Source organism: Centrocercus urophasianus, unplaced genomic scaffold (assembly GCF_019232065.1).
Source record: "Centrocercus urophasianus isolate 14NV4802_14NV808 unplaced genomic scaffold, USGS_Curo_1.0 seq_23, whole genome shotgun sequence".
Taxonomy (NCBI): domain Eukaryota; kingdom Metazoa; phylum Chordata; class Aves; order Galliformes; family Phasianidae; genus Centrocercus; species Centrocercus urophasianus.
The window spans coordinates 986,765-1,005,695 of record NW_024884789.1 but is presented as its reverse complement, the minus strand read 5'-3'; the positions used below and the strand labels follow the sequence as shown (position 1 = coordinate 1,005,695).

Below are 18,931 nucleotides of genomic sequence, written 5' to 3'. Positions count from 1 at the left end.
TGCCATGCAGCCTTACAAGGATGCCTTACTGGGTACATCCTGAAATAAGGAGGAGAGACCCACATATCAGATATTTGTTAAGCTGTGAGACTGCATCACTGTTTTAGCTTTACTTACACTTGACCCTTGCACAGGCCTTCTACTAATGGCTCCTGATTTCCTGGAGGAGACGATAATTCAGCTGGTTATTAACTGCCTGACCTCACAGACATCGCTTTCTAAACCACAGAGATATATTCATAACATAAAACAACAACAATCCAACAGGCAGCAAACCCCCAGCTCAGATTTTCAAGGCGTTCTAGACACTTTTGGCACTTGCTTTGTGTTACTTTGAAGAAAATCATGCTGAAATGCAGTAGGTGCAGTAGGTTGAACCCAAATGAACTTTCTGCCTGCTCTGCTCAGGGAGCTGCCCAAAGCGCTTCTGCTATGTCTGTTCTGCCTGCGCTAGCTCTGTGGAGCTGTTGGACTGCTTTGAAAACTACATGCCACAAAAAGGGTGATGCTGATGTTTCTAAGGAATTGTTTCTGTTGTTTTTTTGCACGTCCCTATTAGCAGATTTTTCAGTTGTCTGTTACAGATAGCAGTGTCTCATCCTGCTTGTTTCACAGCATCACTCTACCCATCCCTACTCTAACATGAGAGGTTTCCCTCAGTTCGTCTCCACATCTGCTGACCGCAGCTCTGGCTGTGCTGATTTTGGTTAATGCTCTGCATGCCAAAGAGCACTTGCAAAGCAGTGGCTATATGTGATTTTGGCATGAGGCTGGTAACTTCTTCATAGAAAATGAGAAGTCATCAACTGTGGAGTCTACCTAATTAGAATCCTTTAGACACGGATAGAAGGGATTCTGGTGCTTTTTTCTTTGTTTATTACAATTAATTTTAGGTCATTACACCCAAGGGACACCTGCTAACTTCAATATGGCCAACATGTGCTTAGTATGATATAATGAGCTACCTCTTTCCATTTGGGAACGTATATTGATCTATTATTGGTGAAAGATGCCAGACTAATAGAGCCAGCAAACAGATGTCCACTGCCAGTTCCAGAATAAGAGCACTATAAAGCAGCTGTATAGCTCTTGTCTTCTCACGGCTCCACCAGCCAGACTCAGGTCTTCCATCCTTGCTTGAGACTACCAGAAACATTGCCTGTTATTAACTGCTGTAATTTTGCAAAGAGCACTTATGACCTTCACGAACTGAAGAGAGACTTAGAAATCATTCCATTGAAGAATTTGATCAGCTAACTACTAATGATCTGGCTTGCCTTCGAACTAAAGAAATTGAAAAAAAATTATCTTGTTCCAGTCTCGTGAACATGAAGTTGCCCAGGCCCTGTGTCTCATGTTTTTGTAGCAGTACAAAGGCAGTTTGAAAGGTACTTCTGGATTTCCGTGGCAAAAGGGAATCCCCTGCTAGGAAAAAGCTGAAATCTCATGCCATCTGATCCTCCTTTCTTTCTCTCTGTATTAGAGATGGTCTGGGACATATCCAGGACAGAAAGGGCCGTAGCTACAATACTGTGTTCTGCAATACTCCTGAGCCAGCAAAAGACTCCTTGGGGGTGATCCCAGCTGGCAGGCGTTAATGACCATTTGGCTGCTTTAGCTTGCATCAGGGGTGGTTCAGCCTCAGGCTCGGGCCCAGAATGAAAGGAGGTGGACAGGTGGGTTGTAGCCATGTTTGTCTTCCTCCCCATCATGGTCAGGGCTGTGGAAATCTACCCTTGTTTTTAAGAAAGCAAAACGTGCAATGATATCATTATTGTAAAATGCACCTGTGACTAATCGCATATCTATAGAAGGGCTTGGGTTGGATGCTGAAGTAGGTATTAGTAGCTGTACAGTGTTGAAGGAGAGAATCAGGCAGGAGGTGGGGGAAGGGGAGAAAAGGGCATCTTCCCTTGTTTCACATTAGGGCCGTCAGACCACTCTGTTGATGAGAGCCATTAGTCCTGCAGGCAAGGGTATAAGGCTGAGGTGTCCGCATCCTGGTACTTGATGTCCATGTTAGGGACAACACAGGATTTGCTGAGTAACTTTTGCAGAACATACAAGTTATCCCACGTTCTGTGTGGTTTGTCTGAATCTGCCAGGGTGTAATGAATTTGTCCTGTGACAGTGACTGCTTATGTTTGCTTTATCTGCTGTTAAATGCCCAACCCATTCTCAATGCACTGTCATAACACAGGCTTTGTTCTCACCCATGCAGATGTGCTGTGGTTGCACTACATCTTTGCTTCTGTGCTTTTCCACCTCAGCTGCTTTATGGTCCACCTTCAGTCTAATTTGCCTTCTGCCTCTCTGTGCATCAGCAAAGTTTCCAGGTAGTGCTGCTGTTGACTTTGAGCTCAGGAAGCACAGGTGTGGTATCAGCTCTGGATTCAGAGTGGCTAGTTCATTTTTCTGTGCAGTTGAGCAGCCCTTGGATAGCAATAATCCCTGCTCTCCTCAGGTGGCCTAGCCAACTCTTGTGGGGGCAAAACTTTAACCAAGAATCCAAAACCCAACTGAAACAAGGTTCAAAGCACGTTCGCTACTGCTGATCTGTTGATAATATTTATGGAAATGAATGTAACTTGTTTACTGTATGGATAGTTTATAATTACTACTTATTGAAAATGTTAGCTCATTGAAAACGTTAGCACATACTGGAAAAGTACAAATTGATAGGAAAGCTCCTTCCTGTCTTGCAGAAGTGATGATAAAGAATAAATTATTGAAGAAAATTAAGCACTGTAATTGGTGAACATTCCCCTTTTACTAAGCAAAGTCAGCTATTAGCATCCGATTTGCATTTTATACCGTGCAGCAGGAAATATTTAAGTTGACAAATAGGATATTTAATACAGCACCAGATACTTGGCAGTTAGTTATTAACAACTGTTACCGATGTGATTTATTCACCATTATAAAAAGGGCATTACTATGTGAATATGATTCAGAAATTAACTTCAGTTTACCAAGAGGCCTTGACTGCCTGACCTCTTAATATCCTTATAATGATGCCATTTAACATTCACAGGCTTATTCAAGTCATTCACTGCTAGATTTGTTTTAAAAGGGTCCACTGTAGGGCAGATATTTGTGTGCATTAACATTTCTCATTGGCACAGTAGGCACGAGCATTTTTAAACGGGAAAAACTCCTGAGTAAAGCCACGCTCAGGTAGTTGGGGCAGAGGAGAGTCACAGAAAGAATTTGTGGTGCTCCATTCTCCTACTCTCCACTAATCTTGCAGGCTTCCATAGGCTCTAGCACTTTGAGATCCCCTTGGGGGTTCTGTGAGATTTCTACCATTGCCTGCAAGTGTGACCTGCATGTAGGTGGGGTGGGCTTCTCTCATACCCATCTGTGCTACCCACAGGCTCCAATAAACCACGGGGAGCAGATGCTGCCCACTTGACAAGGGGCTTCTTTGTGGTCAGCAAGGCTCAAACCAATGCTGTGTTGCTTATATTGCAGGCTCTTGGCTGAGAATTGAGCTCTGTTAGTACGGGCTTGCAGGATCTCACAGGCTTGCAGCTGCCAAACCACAGCATGCCTGAGTCAGGGGCACTTCTGGGTGCATCTGCTCCAAGTCCTGCTCCAGCAGGGACACCCACAGCCCATGTCCAGGCCGCCTGGGAAGATCTCCATGGAGGAGACTCCACAACCTCTTTGCAGGGTGCAACAATGTGTAATCAGGCAGGATGGATGTGCCTCGTTTGGGGTACTCCTGCACACAGATCCCACTCTTCTCTACTTCTTTTACTCAGTTAAACCTTGCCTCCTAGAACTTCCCTCTTTCTATGTAAAAATACCTATTTGTTTGACTTTATTTAACCCTAATTATTCTTCAGTTAAAAATTCAGGTGTGATATTTAGTATTTAGATAATTACCTATTTAATGTGATGCAGGTTTCACAGCTGTTGAGTTGATCTATTTACTTCTACTAATCCTTGCTAAAACCTTGGTAGCACAGGTATCCGTCTTCCCCTTAACCTTTCAATTCTCACTGAGAAATTATTTTTGAAGTTTCTTGGGAGTTCTGACTGTTTTGCTGGGGCCAGGCGCCAGCACAAGGGAACCTTAAGTACACATTTTCAACATGTACGTAGGAATAGATGACAACTGCTGAATCTCACCTTTCTTGTTCTTTTTTAAACGCGCCTGTTTGTGTTTGATCAGGTATGGGCAACAGACCTTGACCTGTGCTATAGTGACCAGCTGGCCTTGACTCAGCTCACACTGTATGTGTCAGATGGAAACCTGGATTGTTGCTCTGGCCTTTCTGAAACACCTCTTGGTTCGAGGAAAATGAAAAGCCAATGCACTCAGCTCAAGGAGACAAAGACAGTAAGCAGTGATTTGCTCACAAATAAAGTTATTAATATAAGTTACTGAAAAGTTAAAAATCTGCTCTAGATCACTGCTCTGAAGGAGCTGAGTAGTAAAACTGCTGCTTTTAGGTTTTAGGATGCTAATAAAGGGGATACTGTTACATTAGAAATTAAAATAAAGCTTCTGAATGCCTATGGGTAGTTGAGTATTTATCCTTCGCACTCAATAACATTGATCTGTGATAGCAACTAGCTTCTAAATAAATATCTTTCAAGTTGTGAAAAAACTAATAGTTTCTAAATTGCAAGGAAAAGGGAGGAGCTGAAAGCACTGCTCTATAGGAGAGACTAAAAAGCAGTCAGGAGGAAATCCGAGCCTTCAGCTCACGCACTGTGATTTTGTGCCCACATCAGTGCCGTACAGGGATGTGAGTTTACAGCAGGTATTTGTATATTGCTTTGAACCCTTAGCAGCCTATCGTGGGTGCTTTCGTGGCTCACACATCTATCTTCTATTATGGTGACCTGTGAGATGAAAATGTTTATTGGTGGAGGACTTGCTAAGACTTCTCAACATAGAGACTGTCCCTCTAAAAGGGCAGAAAGACCGCTAGGAAAGTCAGCGATTAAAAGGTGCATGCAGGTATGTGTGAGAAAGACAGGTGCTGCTCTTACATGTTTTGACTGAAGAGTCAAAACTCCCCTTTTCCTGACAAAGGGGAAGAATGTAGCACCATTCCAAAAATGCCATGGATCTGTAATTCAGAGGTTAATGAGCTCTTGATCTATTGGTTCTTGTCAAGTAACCACTTTTAGTTGGAGAGAAGTAAATTAGATACGATTGGTCCCAGTAGTACAAGTTTTAGAATGAAAAGTAATCAAGTAGCAACTTTTTTTAATTAAAATTCTGTCAGAATTAACATAAATTGTCACTATATTCTTTATTTTTCTTCTTACTTGTGAGGTTTTTGTCTCCTGAAGAGTTAACTATAAAAAAGTGCTCTCTCTGAAAAGCATCTTTAGGGAAAAAAAACAAACAAACAAAGAGACAAATGCTTTTACAGCACATGATCTGTAATGAATGATTAAGTAAAACACTTTGTGTGAAATTATGATGTTAATAATGATTCTGTCCCTTTTAATTTATTATATATTCTCAATCCTGGTAGGTTTGATTTTGATAAAATGGAGCAGCAACTCAGTTTGATGATATTATTTTTAGAAATCCTTCTTTGAAAGAACAAATTTCCTAGATACTGCTGCTACTGTAATTATGTACAAAACCAATCACTCATTATAGTTAGGATACATTATCTTCTAGACAGATGAGGCTAAATAAGCAACACATTAATAATTCATACTGCAGTTCATTATGCATGTGTATGCATGCTTTGTAGCTGAAATAAGCACCTCATCAACCTGATGCCAACCCTTAAACAATAGTTCTGTGTTATTGCAGCCACATTCAAGTTTACGCTTGTTAAACTGCTACTTGGATTATTTTATCAAGCATTCATTTATTTGTGGTCCCCTACTGCAGAGAACAGATTTTGGAAGCTCCTTTTTTAAGTTAATGACTTGAGCAATGGGTGTTATTAATTCTCAGAATATTATAAACATGATTAATTTTCAGGCAGAGATGTATTATATAAGGATTTCAACTATGTCAACTTAAATGAGTCACTGTCAAAGCAAATATTATTTTGGAGAAAATACTGTAAATTACACGCTTCAATGTGCAGCATCCCCACTCCGAACAGAGAGTCCAGCATTCAAAAGAACGTTACAGAAAAGCCTTCCCTGGTTTAGGAGAACATCTCTATCAAGTTCTGTGCAACGCACCGTTTCTATTCCCTAGACTCAAGCACTGATTGAGCTTGAACTCAAATGCTGTGCTGACTTTCCTCCATAGCACAGACCCACTGGTACCAGTTGAGCAGCTCCCTGGAGTCACGGAGCTTGGGCGAGCACTTACAGGGAAAAGATCACATGCTCAGTCTTGAAGAAACGCACTTGAAATGTCACTGATTCTCTAATTCTGTACACAGGTTTGTGTACAATGTAAGGTGAGGATTTAATTTCGCCACATGGAAATGCAAAATTTCTACTATGTGCAGTAGACATTGTTACAAACAGGAATTCCTCCAGAAGGAATCAGGGGCCCGAGCTCATGCTTACACTAGTGAAACTGAGGGGAAAAAAAACCTTTATTTAGATAGAATCATCTTAGTTTCTGATATAAAATGGCATGAAAACAGAAAAACTTGTGCTGTTCTCTCCAGCCTTCTCCAGGAAGGAGCCGCTATGCAGTAGCAAGCAGTCAGCTGAGGCACTCCAGTCTTTCAGTCATCTACTACAGTGTTCTCCTGCAGATGTGTAAAGCTCATGGTATTGGATTTGACCTCCAGGTAAGAAGACTATAAATCACGATATTCATTCTGCATAATTTTTGTATGTAACTTCTCACATTGTGAAACCATTTGGAAAAAGGTAAAGTTGAAGTATATGGGTGAGCGTAATATAAAGTGTTCTGCTGAGCTAGCTCCTTGCTGTGTGTTTAGACTGGAGTTATGTTCAAGAGGACTTACAAGAATTCATCACCATTAATTTTATTTTAAATTGTTATCGTGATGCTAACTAATGAACTCTAAGTTGAGTGAAAGTCTTCACCTGTTCCTGCAGAAATTACTCTGGTATTACGACCAACACCTGGTAGCTTTCTTCATTTGGGATATGAGTCTTGAAAAAGCACAGTACTGAGATGTCTGTTGCTTTGGCTTCTGTCTGGAAGCAGCCAAGGATGAAGAGTGTTACCACGTGTCTAAGTTGCACACCAGAGAGTGAGACACTGCTCTCCTGGAGACTACAGAGAGAAAGCTCTCCTAGCTGGTTTATTTGCACAGCAGTGTGGGCAAAAAGGATTGTAGCCATCAGCCGGGGCTGTGCTTGGGCTTAGGACAACACTGGCACAGGGTTTTCACAACAGCACTTGGCCTAACGAGGCCGTTTCACTTGTATGTGTACACATAATATAGAATACACCTCCAGAGGCAAAGAGGTCAGGTGACAAGGGAGAACAGGAGAGGCATGAAGAAATGAAAATGCAGTCTGCTAGGAAAGGAAGCGCTTAAGGCTTATGAACAGAATAATACAAGGAAAATAATAAAGTTTAAGGAATGTAGAGGGTATTAGGTAGGACAGAAGAGCAGGCAAGAGATTTCAGATGCAGGGCACAAGGTTTCATTGGGAAACACAGAGTGTTTTGTGTTTTCTCAGTATGAATTTTCCCCAGGAATGGCACCTGTCCATGAGCCCTCTCATGGTGCCATGTGACAGCTGTTGCCAGTGCAGCCATGAGTCTCAGGCCCATGATGAACCAGAGCAGAGGTTAACAAAAGTTCAGCCCAGTGTTTATCAGAACAAAATTTAAGAACAGGAAAATCTAAACTTTTTCACCGTCTAAATGAAAGCAAGGATAAAGCTTTTAGAGGTTAACTTGTCTCTTGATAATAAAAATTGTCTCTTTACACAGTTATAAGGTTCTTATGACCATCTCTTGTTGCACTAGAACAGAAGTATTTCCTACTAAATGGACTTTGTATTCTTTTTAGATGGAGTTAATATATTGTATTCTCTACAATAATTAGAGCATTAATCTACTTAACTGAGCAATAATCCATTGCACACAATTCCAAACTTCTTAGACATGATGATCTACTGTCCAGTGTATTTGTTGTAATTATCACTACGTTAGGAATAATTAAAGCAGATTTGTCTTTCTATTTCACAGGAAAAACAGGGAACTGTTTTTATATTGTATGACGATCAGCAGCGATGCAGATTGGGAATGATGTAAGTAAACACTGCCAGTGATGCAGACTGATAAGCAGCTGGGAACACAGCTGATCTGAAAAGAGAGGCACCACAGTGTGTGCTGGCTTGGGTGCTAACAAAAATCATGCAGAAAACAAACAAGTGTAGTGACTTTGGTACTTTTGCACCTCTGGGAGTTGATCTGGCTCAATAACTCAGCTGAAAGCTGTCTTTCATTGCATTAATTTTCCTTGAGGCTAAAACAGAATGAGTGCAGAGACAGGTAGATAGCAAGTATGGGAGTTATGCAAGATAAATGTGGAGAAACTGAAGACAAGATCACTGGTAAACTGTCCTTTTAGGAGTCTGCGAGCTGTTGGAGGTTGTTGAGGTTGTCCCCACCTGAGGGATTTCACTTTAATTATTAGCCACGTGCCTCGGAAAATAGAGCCCGTATGTTAGAGATACTGCATCCTGCCTACATTCTTTCTGACTCCTTTAGGATAATACTTCAGAAGTTGCTCCCCTTGGTGAAAAACACCACCACCTCCTGCATCACCAGCTTGGGTTGCCAGTTGTAATAATAAATTAGTAAGAATCCTGTCATATATTTGCCATATATTCTGATCCTAGATTGTCTTCCACTAGTTTTCCAGTGCAATTTCAGTATCTTAATGTGGAATTTTCTAGGATATAATGTGATAGGGCATCACCAACATACCTAAAGCATCTGTATAACCCTCTTTGCTACACTGGAGATCTACTGTCAGCTCCAGTGAGCAGACGAGGAGCACTGTTCTTCAGAATGACGTCCTATTCCTGACAGTGTGTCTGTAGCACTGAGAACCCAAATCCTCACAGGGTAACGTTTGCACTTCTGAGAAAGATACAGCAATCTAAGAAATGCAGACACTGCTGAAATGCCTTTTAGATGTCCTTCACAAATTGTAGGCAGAATTAACAGTCCTTCACAACTAATCCAGGTATTTAAAGTGTTCTGATGTTTCACTCCTAACTCAACGACTGTCTTTTACTTGGAATAACTGAAACCTTACTGTTTACCTCTGCTGTTGATTAATAAAAATTATTTATTACACAAATCCTTTCTGTTGACAAGTTAAAATGGAGCCTCATCTTTCATATCTCCCTGAAGATTGCCACCTTGTGAGATTGAAAATCCTCATTAAATTCCATCACCAGACAGGCACAAATGAGAGGGCGATTGTTTTTAGGCATGTGAAGGGAATCATTGGTAAACTCATTTGTTTGGATATCATTAACAGAACAATCGGAGAGGATCTCCAGGGGGTCCTCATGACCTTTGCTCGCAATCTCTTCATCATCCATCAAGAAATATCAGCACCTAATATGCAAGGCGAGACCAATTTTAAGGTGAGGTGTTAATTAACTAACGATCCTGGTTAATTTCTGCACGAGGGCTGAAAATACCTCATGCTGTATCATAAACAAGTGCTAAAGCATTCCTTTCTTACTGCTCGCAGTATGTATTTTACAGTGCCTAGGTCAATACAGTCAGTCTCCCAAGGAACCTGTTAGTTAAATTTAAGTTTGAAACTTTTTCTTTGAGAAGAGGCATCCTGCAGCTTGAAGTCATTTACAATGCAGTGCTCCTGATTTTCCCTCGTAAGAAGCAAAGGAGTTATTGGCGCTGCTTCAGACAGTTCTGTCTCAATTGTCTATTTTGTCTTAAGGAAACATCATCAAAGCAGGAATTTTAAATTAGAAACAAGCTTCTCGTTTTTAATTGCTCCTTAGATTATTAACTCTGATTTAAGCAGGCAGACTCCGAGCACTCAGTTTGTTACTTCACATCCTTCAACTTTGGTTCCGTTAATTTTTGCCATCGCTTCTGTTCCCCGTGTTTCTCTGCCCTTTCGTTCTGCCCGCACTGCCCACCCCCGTGTGCCAGAGGATGCGCTCAGGAGCTGCCCGTGGAGGCGCCCAGGAGCTGCCCGTGGAGGCGCTCAGGAGCTGCCCGTGGAGGCAGGACCAAGTGCTGAGGCTTGGCACGCTGGGACCGTTCCCTAGGAGTGCCTCTGAAGCTCCTTTGTGACAACCCGGCTGCCAAAAAAAGCCTTCCGGAGGCAGTTCTCGTGCTAAACTATGCGACCTTTAACTTCACGAAGTTTCTGAGATTTTGTCTGTAAGCATTTTGTAGAAAGGTGGAGGGGAGCACCGTGTTTCGGATTCACACTGAAGTCACATCACATAACTTGTCAGACCGTTTCCAGTGTTACCTCTGACAGCATTTTCCTCTGATAAGCAGACTGTGAAATGAGAGCTTTCGAGAAGATATAATTAAATTTCATCCTGTTTCAGAAAAACAAAATATACATTCTTTTTTCAATCTGAGGGAGCCAAAAGCAGCCACTGAAGAAAAATATCACAGGGAAATCGTCACAGTGAATTAACACTGATTTACATCTGTGAAATAAAGCACCTGTTAGCTGATTAGAAATACAAAGTGCAAGGAAATATATTTTTATTTCTCAAAGTTTTGTACATACTTTGTATTACTGTAGCAGACTCAAAGTAATAGTAAATTTACTTGCTGCATCCTCTCCTGTGGAACACTTTTTACCTTTTGGAAGCAAGTACAACCAGCTGTGCATTTTGGCTGCTAGATTTCATTATAATGTCCATTAAATAACTTGCATTCCTTGAATCTGTTACAGATGGCAATTCAGGATATTGAAGCAATTCTAGGAGTTACAGCAGAAAACAAACTGAAATTGGAAGAAGAGCATCCTTCAAAAGCAGATGCTCTGAAAGAATAGTTAACAGAAGATGTTTAAGTGCTCTTTATGCTTCTGGAAATGCTTTCTCATCTGTAAGAACAGGTTTGGTTTTCCTTCTGTGCTGGCATGTGAATATAACCTGGGACAATAAGTATCCATGACTTTTGAATACAGTAATCACAGAAATAGCCCTTAGTTCACAAAATAAACTATTCAAAAACAGAGAATCATAGTAAATGTCCCTAATATTCATATGGCGAGTCCTGAAATACAGTATTTGTTTTTAAAACCTTATTAATAGAATCTTGGACTCTAAAGGAGAGATGATGTACTCTGACCTGCAGGCCACATATATATTTATATATATATATATTTATATTTTCACCAAGCCTACAACTTAAATGGTCTTTCTGTATCCTCATGAGCTATCTTCAAAGATAGGTTCATGGAGGCAGACAGTCCACTGCACATCCCTAGCTATTTCCCCCACTGGTGAACTGTCCTTAGTCTTAAAGCCATTGCCTCACACTTAGTCTGAATTTGCTTGACTTCAGCTTCCAGGGTTGGATCTCGTTACGCTCCTGTCTGAGAAAATGAGGAACTGTTTGGTGTAAAATGACACATTTCTGTGGAACAAGCCTTTCTGTTCCTAGAATCAAAAATCCTAAGTGAGATTTGCTTTGCTAACGCTCCCATAGAAGCGGTGTACCCAGACCTCATGAAGTATTCCAGTAATTTTGTCTTTGGTGTGATCAAATGAAAATGCCATTCTCTGCTTTTTAATGCTTCCCTGCATGTATGTAGAGGTACCATCCTGTGTCAGTCACTTTATCAGATCACCAGACCATTCCTGATTGAACATAGTCCTGGGATCCCAAACTCCCTTTTGGACCTGCTGTCTACTAAAACACAGGCTTCCAATATAGGAGTAAGTCCTGGGTTCTTCTACCTGTAAACAATTTACTTCATTGCTTTCTTATCCAGAAGTCCAGCATCTCAGGTTCCTCTTTAGAACCAAATGTCTTTATTGCTATCATTCCTGTATTTTATTATCTACAAGCTTTTGCAGCAGTTATTTTATACTCAGTTTCAAATTATGAAAAATAATAGTAATAACATTGGTGCAACAGCAGATTCTGAGAATCACTTTTGTACTATAATTCCCAGTATGCTGTGACTTTTGCAGACCTCTTCATCAGATGCATTCTGTATTTCAGATACTGCTGACTTTTTCATCAGAATTACTGTGTTGTTATATTGAGAACAACAGCTACATTTGTACTGTTGTCCATCAGATCCGTAACCTTATCCCAAAAGAAAACACATTCTAAATTGTACTGTAGAAGAGCTCATCTTTCTCCCTTGGATGCTTATTATTGTACTATGCATGGCAAATAGATCTGGACTTACTACCCAAAGCCTCAGGCAAAATCAGTTTTAAGACAAGTTATGAATGTGAGCAAGCAATGAGAGACGGGCATCTACTTTTTCCAGTGCCTCTGAGTCTTTGACCTCCCAGCTTCACACACAGCCTTTTCTGTTAACATTTTTCTCTTCTTACTTAGTCACAAGTCATTCCTTGCAGATGGGTTTCAACTAAAAATCTAAGCATATTTTAGTTTAATTCTTGTTTGTTCTTGTACCTTTTTTGACATCATCTCAATGTTGTCTTGCTTTTTTCCACATAAATTTTACACAAGTTTTTGTAATGTGAAATTTAGCCAGCGAATGTCCTCCCTAGAAGTTTTTGTGGTTAGTAATGAAAACAACATAGGTCTTTTTGGCTGTGGAAGGTATAGCAGTGATCTCTCACTTGCCAAGAAATACTTTGCCAAGAAAACACAGTATAATTTCTCATTTCTTCTTCCAACAAGATGAGACATTTTTGTTCTGTGTTCTTCTTTGACGTGCTACAGACTAATGTGTGTTTCTTACCTTCTCCTCACTGCATTCATAATACATTCTTTTCTGTTTTAGTGACAAGATACTCTTCAAGGATTTTTCACCTAGCTTCATCTCCAAGCTCTATTAATGTCCCATTTTGGTCAATTAAAAAAAAAAGAAAAAGAAAAAAAGCAGGTCTGCGCTAGGAGGTATAGAAGAACACAACAGTATCAGCCTAGGAGTCAGCTAGTTTCTTAAGGGTTAAGGAAAATTAAGCTTTGATCCAAGCCAGAACAACATAAGGTCTGAGAGGCTCATTAGTTCACTGGCACTTAATAGACTTCAGTATCCTAGGAGTAAATGAAACCTGCACTTCCTTATGTCTTTGTTCTATTCTGACAAAAGACAACTGTACCTGTTTTTGCAGAGGACAAGTGATCTGAAAGTTCCCATGGTGAGAGAGAGCTCTCAGTATGTGCAAAGTGTGAAATGTATTTCGAGGAAAAAAGTTTTTAATTACTATTAACACTTCTGAGTGTTGAGCTGATGGATGGATTGAAAATGCTTCACAGTCTCTCACATTCAACTCCCATGCTGCTGGTGCCAAAAGTGTATTTTTTTTTTAATACAACAGCTATAAACTGAAATCATCATCTTCCAAAAAGAAGTCAGAAATACAGCTAGTGTTCTACTGTTCTGACTATGGAAATATTTATTTCCATGCCCAGAGTTCTTGAACCATAGCAGGAATTTTAGCAGTATTTGGAATTGGATCTAGACTAGGAAGAAACACAGCAAGTGGGAAATGTGGGAATCAAGAGATAAAAGATGACCCAGGCATAGCTGCTCATCAGCAATTGCCAAAGAATTCTGCAGCTAATGACAGCAAGAGCCCAGGCTGGTTCCCCAGCTGCAAGGTGCAGAGGAATGCCTGTGGAAGAACAGGAGGGGCAGTGGGGCATCAGCTGCAGAAGACAGACAGTTAAAATAAAGGTATCATGCTTTCAGTGGGTGAGGGCTGCAAATGAAGACACACGTTCAGATGATAGCATTTCATGAATCTCAACGGCTTTTTAAAATGACGTCTGTGTTAATCATGGTTGTGCAAGAACTGACAGACTGTAGCCTATGTTCTCTCCCCACCAGTATGCAAAATGCACAAAGCACCAACCTGCCTCACGTCTGTGTGAAGTCCCGTCACCTCCATGCACAGTGCTGTTGTTCCTGTCCTGCAGGGCGTTCCTCAGACCTTAGACATTGAAGCAGTGCATGTCATGGCCATCGTGTGTTTCTGTGGCTCTTGCTGTTGGCTTTGACGTTAACGATAGCTCAGCTGCTGTGCGCTACTCTGTAGTTTGCTTGGGAATACTCCTTGCTGTAGAAGCTCTGCTTCTTTGCATTGACTACACAAACATCTGGAGCTGGAGAGTGCGCTTCAGCAGCAGAGGTGAGCAACAGATGGGAGATCTTTCCTAACGTCTCATTTCCCTTAAAAAATCTGGTCTTTAAAAAGTAAGTTCAGGAGAATTTGCAGCTAAAAAGTAACAAATCCCTGGAAATGTAAGACGTAAGAATGGCACTACCAGAACTGCCTGACTACACCAGAATCCAACGCGCACAGAAACCTTATTGTGAAGCTAAATGTTAATGGGAGTCTTTTGACAGCATGTTCCATGCTAGTTCCATCTTCACCTTTAAGGAACAGTCATTCTAGTCCTGATTCCTGAGTAGTGTCAAGCAGGCAGTGTTTTGCTGTGCACTGGAAGATGCAGGGGTCCTTCACCCCATCTGCAGGGTGCGTTGTCTCAGCGAGGATACAGCCGCTCAGTCAGCAAGAAGTTCTGCTGCTGGAACTGAAAAATTCTCCCTTCGTTTATTTGTAACAGCAAAGTACCTTGAAATAACTCCAAGGACCCGTGATGAGGTTTGCTGGCAGGATAGGCAGTGTATGCTCACTGGGTCACTCACACACTGTATACAGCTCTGTCCTTCACCTCAGCTCCCACCTCTCCCATCCTTGGCCTCTGCTGCTGCTAATAAAGATAGATCCCAAAGGGAGTTCTATGCTCTATTAATTATGGGAGGTGAGTTTGATGATTATTAATTACTGGTCCCACAGACACGTAGCGCATTGCAGTAAATAAACAGGGCGTGTTGTTGGTAGTCACTCATGAATAGCTCAACGGTTTAAGACTGCTGAGTATGAGATACTCTCTGTAATTATTTAAAGGAAAAATCTGTCGCTCTTCTGTACAATTTTCCTCCAGCACAACGGCTGGCGGTTCAAACCCCGGCTTTTATTGAGCTACTCGTACAACGGGACACCGCGCGCCTCACGCCGCTCCTCACAGCGCTGCAGCGCGCCGCCCCTCAGCGCCTTTTCCCGCCCAAAGGTCGGAGCGCCGCGCGCCGCCGGCACATGCGCGGGAAACGCGCCCGCCTCGCGCACGCGCGCCGGCCGTGCCCGCCAAAGGGGGCGGGGCGGCCCGCGGGATGCAGGCACTGAGGCGGCTGCACGAGGCGGTGGTGGGGCTGCTGCTGTGGGGGAGAGAGGCGTCGGCCCGCCCCGACGCCTCGGAAGTGCTGAGCCAGCACCTGCGGCAGCGCGGCCTGCCCCACTGGACGTCGTACTGCGTTAAGTACAGCGCGGTGCGCAACGACCAGTTCGGCCTGTCGCACTTCAACTGGCGCGTGGACGGCGCCAACTACCACGTCCTGCGCACCGGCTGCTTCCCCTTCATCAAGTACCACTGCTCCCGCGCCGCCCCGCAGGACCTGGCGCTGCAGAACGCCGCCTTCACCGCCCTCAAGGTGCTCAACGCTGGTGAGTGCGCGGCGCCCGGCCCCGCCGCCCTTCCTCCCGAGCTCCCTCCCTCCCTCTCTCTCTCCTCCCCCCCGCCGCCCACGGCCTCGGGGTCGCGCCCTCCGGCGGTGACCGCGGCCCGGTGCTGCCTTCCCACTCCGTGACCGCGGCTCCTAGCGCTGCCCCAACGCTGCGGGGCGGACGCTGCACCCCGCGGGGCCGCGCTTGTCGCTCTGAGATCCCGCGGCGTCGCTCATCTCGCCGCCCTCTGAGCGGGCGCTGCGCTTGAAGCGCGGCGGTTCGTTTCTCTGGAAGGACTGAGCTGATGGCCGCTGCTTGCGGTGGGCCGTGGGGGCTGATCCGAGCTGCTCCGTGCTTATAAATACCCGGAATCGGCACCGCCACATCTTTCAAAACGTGTGTTTTAAAGTGATGTTTTCTATGTGTGTTGAAATATACGGATATGTATCAAGGCTTTGTCTACGAATGCAACACTGCCAGCGTTTAAATACTATCTCCATCGATTCCTTATTTTTGTATTTAATTTAAAGAGAAATTCTTATTTACTTTGCACGCCCTCAGTAACTTCTTGCTCCTCATCTTCTCCCCTTTTTACCACACGTAGTGAGAAAACAGCTATCGAGATTTATTTTTTTTCCTGTAGTAACTTTTCATCTGATTTTATCACCCCCACAGCCAGACCTTTCTCTCTTGCAGCTGCTGTGCATGTGCCATACTGAAATGATGGGCGAGCATGGCTGAAATGTCAGCCCATCTCTACTGAGAATCTAGTTGAAGCATTTAGGTAACTCAGGGTACATTGAATTCAGTGCTCTGTCTTAGTGAATTGGAGGCCCAAATCCATCTCCGTTTTTTTTATCCTGTATTAGGTGAAATATTGTTGTCTGTAGCAGGTTGTCATTCAGCAGTGTTAAAAACGATGGTGGTGTTTGTAGTTGTGACTGCTGAGCTCATTTTTCCCCCAAGCAGCTTCTCATTGATCTGTTCAGTCAGCGCCAGTTCCTCCTGCTTCCATCTCCCCTTGCACCTAGCAAGACTCAGCTGGTGTCTGGATGGGTGTCTTTGTGGGTGTGTATTTGGATTTTTTTTTAAATCAGAAGAAAGCAGACTTTGTAGACATCACATTTCACTGCTTTCATCTCATTTTCTTCTGTTGTGTACTGCTTTTCTCAAGCTGCTTCCTGAGTCTTGTTTCTTTCACACACAAGGAGCATAGTGTGCACTGACGCCTCTTGTAAGCGTTTCAGTAAGGGCAGAATGTTATTAGCACTGCTTTACAGGAATGCTTTTCGTCTATTTAATATCAGAATTCTTTACTGTTAATCATCAGACTTAATTTTCCTGGCTTGCTGTCTTTGTATGTAACGTGTTTTTGTCTTTTCATAGGCATCCCAACCTTACTATATGGAATTGGCTCCTGGTTCTTTGTCAGTGTCACAGAGACTGTTCACACCAGTCGTGGCCCGGTTACTATTTATTTTCTAAATAAAGAAGATGAAGGCGCAATGTACTGAAATGGTGCCCTCAAGTACTGTCAGTTGGTGGGTTTCCATGTTACAGCTGCTACAAGTATCTGCTCCCCGTGCCTAAAGAGAACTGAAGGCAGCTCTCTGTTTTTATACGGTGTATTCTTTCACTTAACACTGTGTCTTCAGGAAGCTTCCTGGAATTTTTTGGCAATAGGCTTGTTCTTGGAGAGGATAGTAGAGTTGAAAAAGTAGAAGCTTTGGGAGAAGAACTAATATCTCTGAGAGTGTTAGAATGTACTTAAGTCAGTGACTGGAACTGTTCAAGAAGCTTCTAATAATTTAAAAAGGTACATCTACCAATGTGGGCAAAGAAGCTGTGAATCCATGAGACTTCTCAGGCTGTCTCTGAAAGCACTAAGCTGCTTAAATCTCAACTGGTTGGTGTTTTGAAATGTGTTAGTGGTTACGGTTGTGAGAGGGTTTGGATGAATCCATGGCACTGACTGCTAGCGGTACCGCAAGGCTTTCTAGAAAAAATACCTCTCAGAAGTTTAGAAAAAAAAATAAAAATGGCTGTATGTATCACATTTCTTTAGGTGGTGTTTAAATAAAGTATCTAAAATATGCTTCATGGTGGTTTTGTTTTTTATTTTATAGTATTTCAATTCTGGGTACATGCGTTGTATTTCTTGTCTTTTGGTTGGTTTATAGGCAAGTAATAAAGCTAAAGTAATGTAAGATAGTGCTGGGGACTAAATCTTTACAAATTGCTGATATTTTTAATTGATGCAGAAGAATGAAAAGAGCACAACCCTCATTGTCCAAGGCAAATGATCTCTCCAGCTGTAGGTGAGGACATGCAAAGATAAAGGTGGGAAGACTTAAATTCAGCTGGAAACATGGGCCAAAAAAAAAAAAAAAAAAAGGTTATAGGGAATTATTTGGAGACTGGAAGTATGGGATTAATGGATTAAAAGTTCAAAGAGAAGTGCCTGTACAGGTTATATCACTGGTGCTTAATTTTAATGCCAGCAGGTAATGCTATCTACTCCAAATGCTGAGTCCACTGATGGAAGTCGATGATTCCAGTTTTCATAATAGGAAGATAAATGTGAAATGAGTAGGTGCTGCTTTGGGAGGGTAATCACTATTCCTAAATAAATTATTGCCGAGCTATAGCTACAATATAATGTAATTTAAATACTTTTTTTTACTTAATTCCGGATAATGGAACTGTTCCCCACTTAATGAAGCAGTACAATTTTCTAAAAGCAACACTAAGTAATGCTTTAATCAGAAAAGCGCTCACACTGTTGTATTTAATCTTGGTGAATACTCTTGACACGAGTTAAATGGGTCTCAGTGATGAAGAAACAGTATGACAAGAAACCTCATTAATAGTAAAAATGACTGTTAGTGTTATTCTAGAACTGCTTCTCACTGTATTGAAGAAAGTTAAATAACTGCAGCTCATAAGTTTAGAGTCAAATACTGCTCATTCATTGCTGCGGATCTCGTCAATATCCTGCTGTAAAGGTTTAGTCTCAACACGAGGTTGATAAAATGGTTTTTAATTACCAGACTATAAATACAGCTCTTTATTGGAGTTGCACCTCCACTCACTGCAGCGTGTTTGATTTCTGATAATGTGTACTGCTGACTTTGCTTACCTGTTTTTCAATAACTGCAGGCAACGTGACTCCTTGTCCATACGGTGATGGGCAAGTCTCCTTAGAGAACGTCTTTGACAAACTACCCTATTGATTGCTGCAATTCTGTGCTGCTTGCAGCATTAAATAGAGACTTGATTTCTTGTTCAATGATCTCACTGTGTAACAATTAAGCAAATG

At 42.2% G+C, this 18,931-nt stretch overlaps 2 protein-coding genes across 4 annotated transcripts in view; both read left to right on the top strand.

The window, feature by feature from the left end:
* IQCH (IQ motif containing H) overlaps positions 1–11,242 on the top strand; it is a 70,658-nt gene extending 59,416 nt beyond the window's left edge. For all 3 annotated transcript variants that reach the window (XM_042824196.1, XM_042824195.1, XM_042824197.1), the window contains 5 exons: positions 4,181–4,348; positions 6,615–6,740; positions 8,123–8,184; positions 9,429–9,537; positions 10,842–11,242. In XM_042824196.1, coding sequence (XP_042680130.1) covers positions 4,181–4,348; positions 6,615–6,740; positions 8,123–8,184; positions 9,429–9,537; positions 10,842–10,943 — 567 coding nt within the window. In that variant the 3' untranslated portion in view covers positions 10,944–11,242. The remainder of the gene's footprint in view (positions 1–4,180; positions 4,349–6,614; positions 6,741–8,122; positions 8,185–9,428; positions 9,538–10,841) is intronic.
* A 4,039-nt stretch (positions 11,243–15,281) lies between these two features.
* CUNH15orf61 (chromosome unknown C15orf61 homolog) lies at positions 15,282–17,707 on the top strand. The gene is made up of 2 exons (XM_042824466.1): positions 15,282–15,612; positions 16,999–17,707. The coding sequence occupies exons 1-2, from the start codon at positions 15,282–15,284 to the stop codon at positions 17,124–17,126; spliced, it is 459 nt and encodes a 152-aa protein (XP_042680400.1). The 3' UTR covers positions 17,127–17,707.
* The last annotated feature ends 1,224 nt before the right edge of the window (positions 17,708–18,931 follow it).

Bases quoted from the DNA above. Each gene is read 5' to 3' on its own strand.
- CUNH15orf61 (XM_042824466.1), top strand. From the start codon at position 15,282: ATGCAGGCACTGAGGCGGCTGCACGAGGCGGTGGTGGGGCTGCTGCTG. The intron at 15,613-16,998 runs GTGAGTGCGCGG...GTCTTTTCATAG, and splicing joins CCTCAAGGTGCTCAACGCTG to GCATCCCAACCTTACTATAT.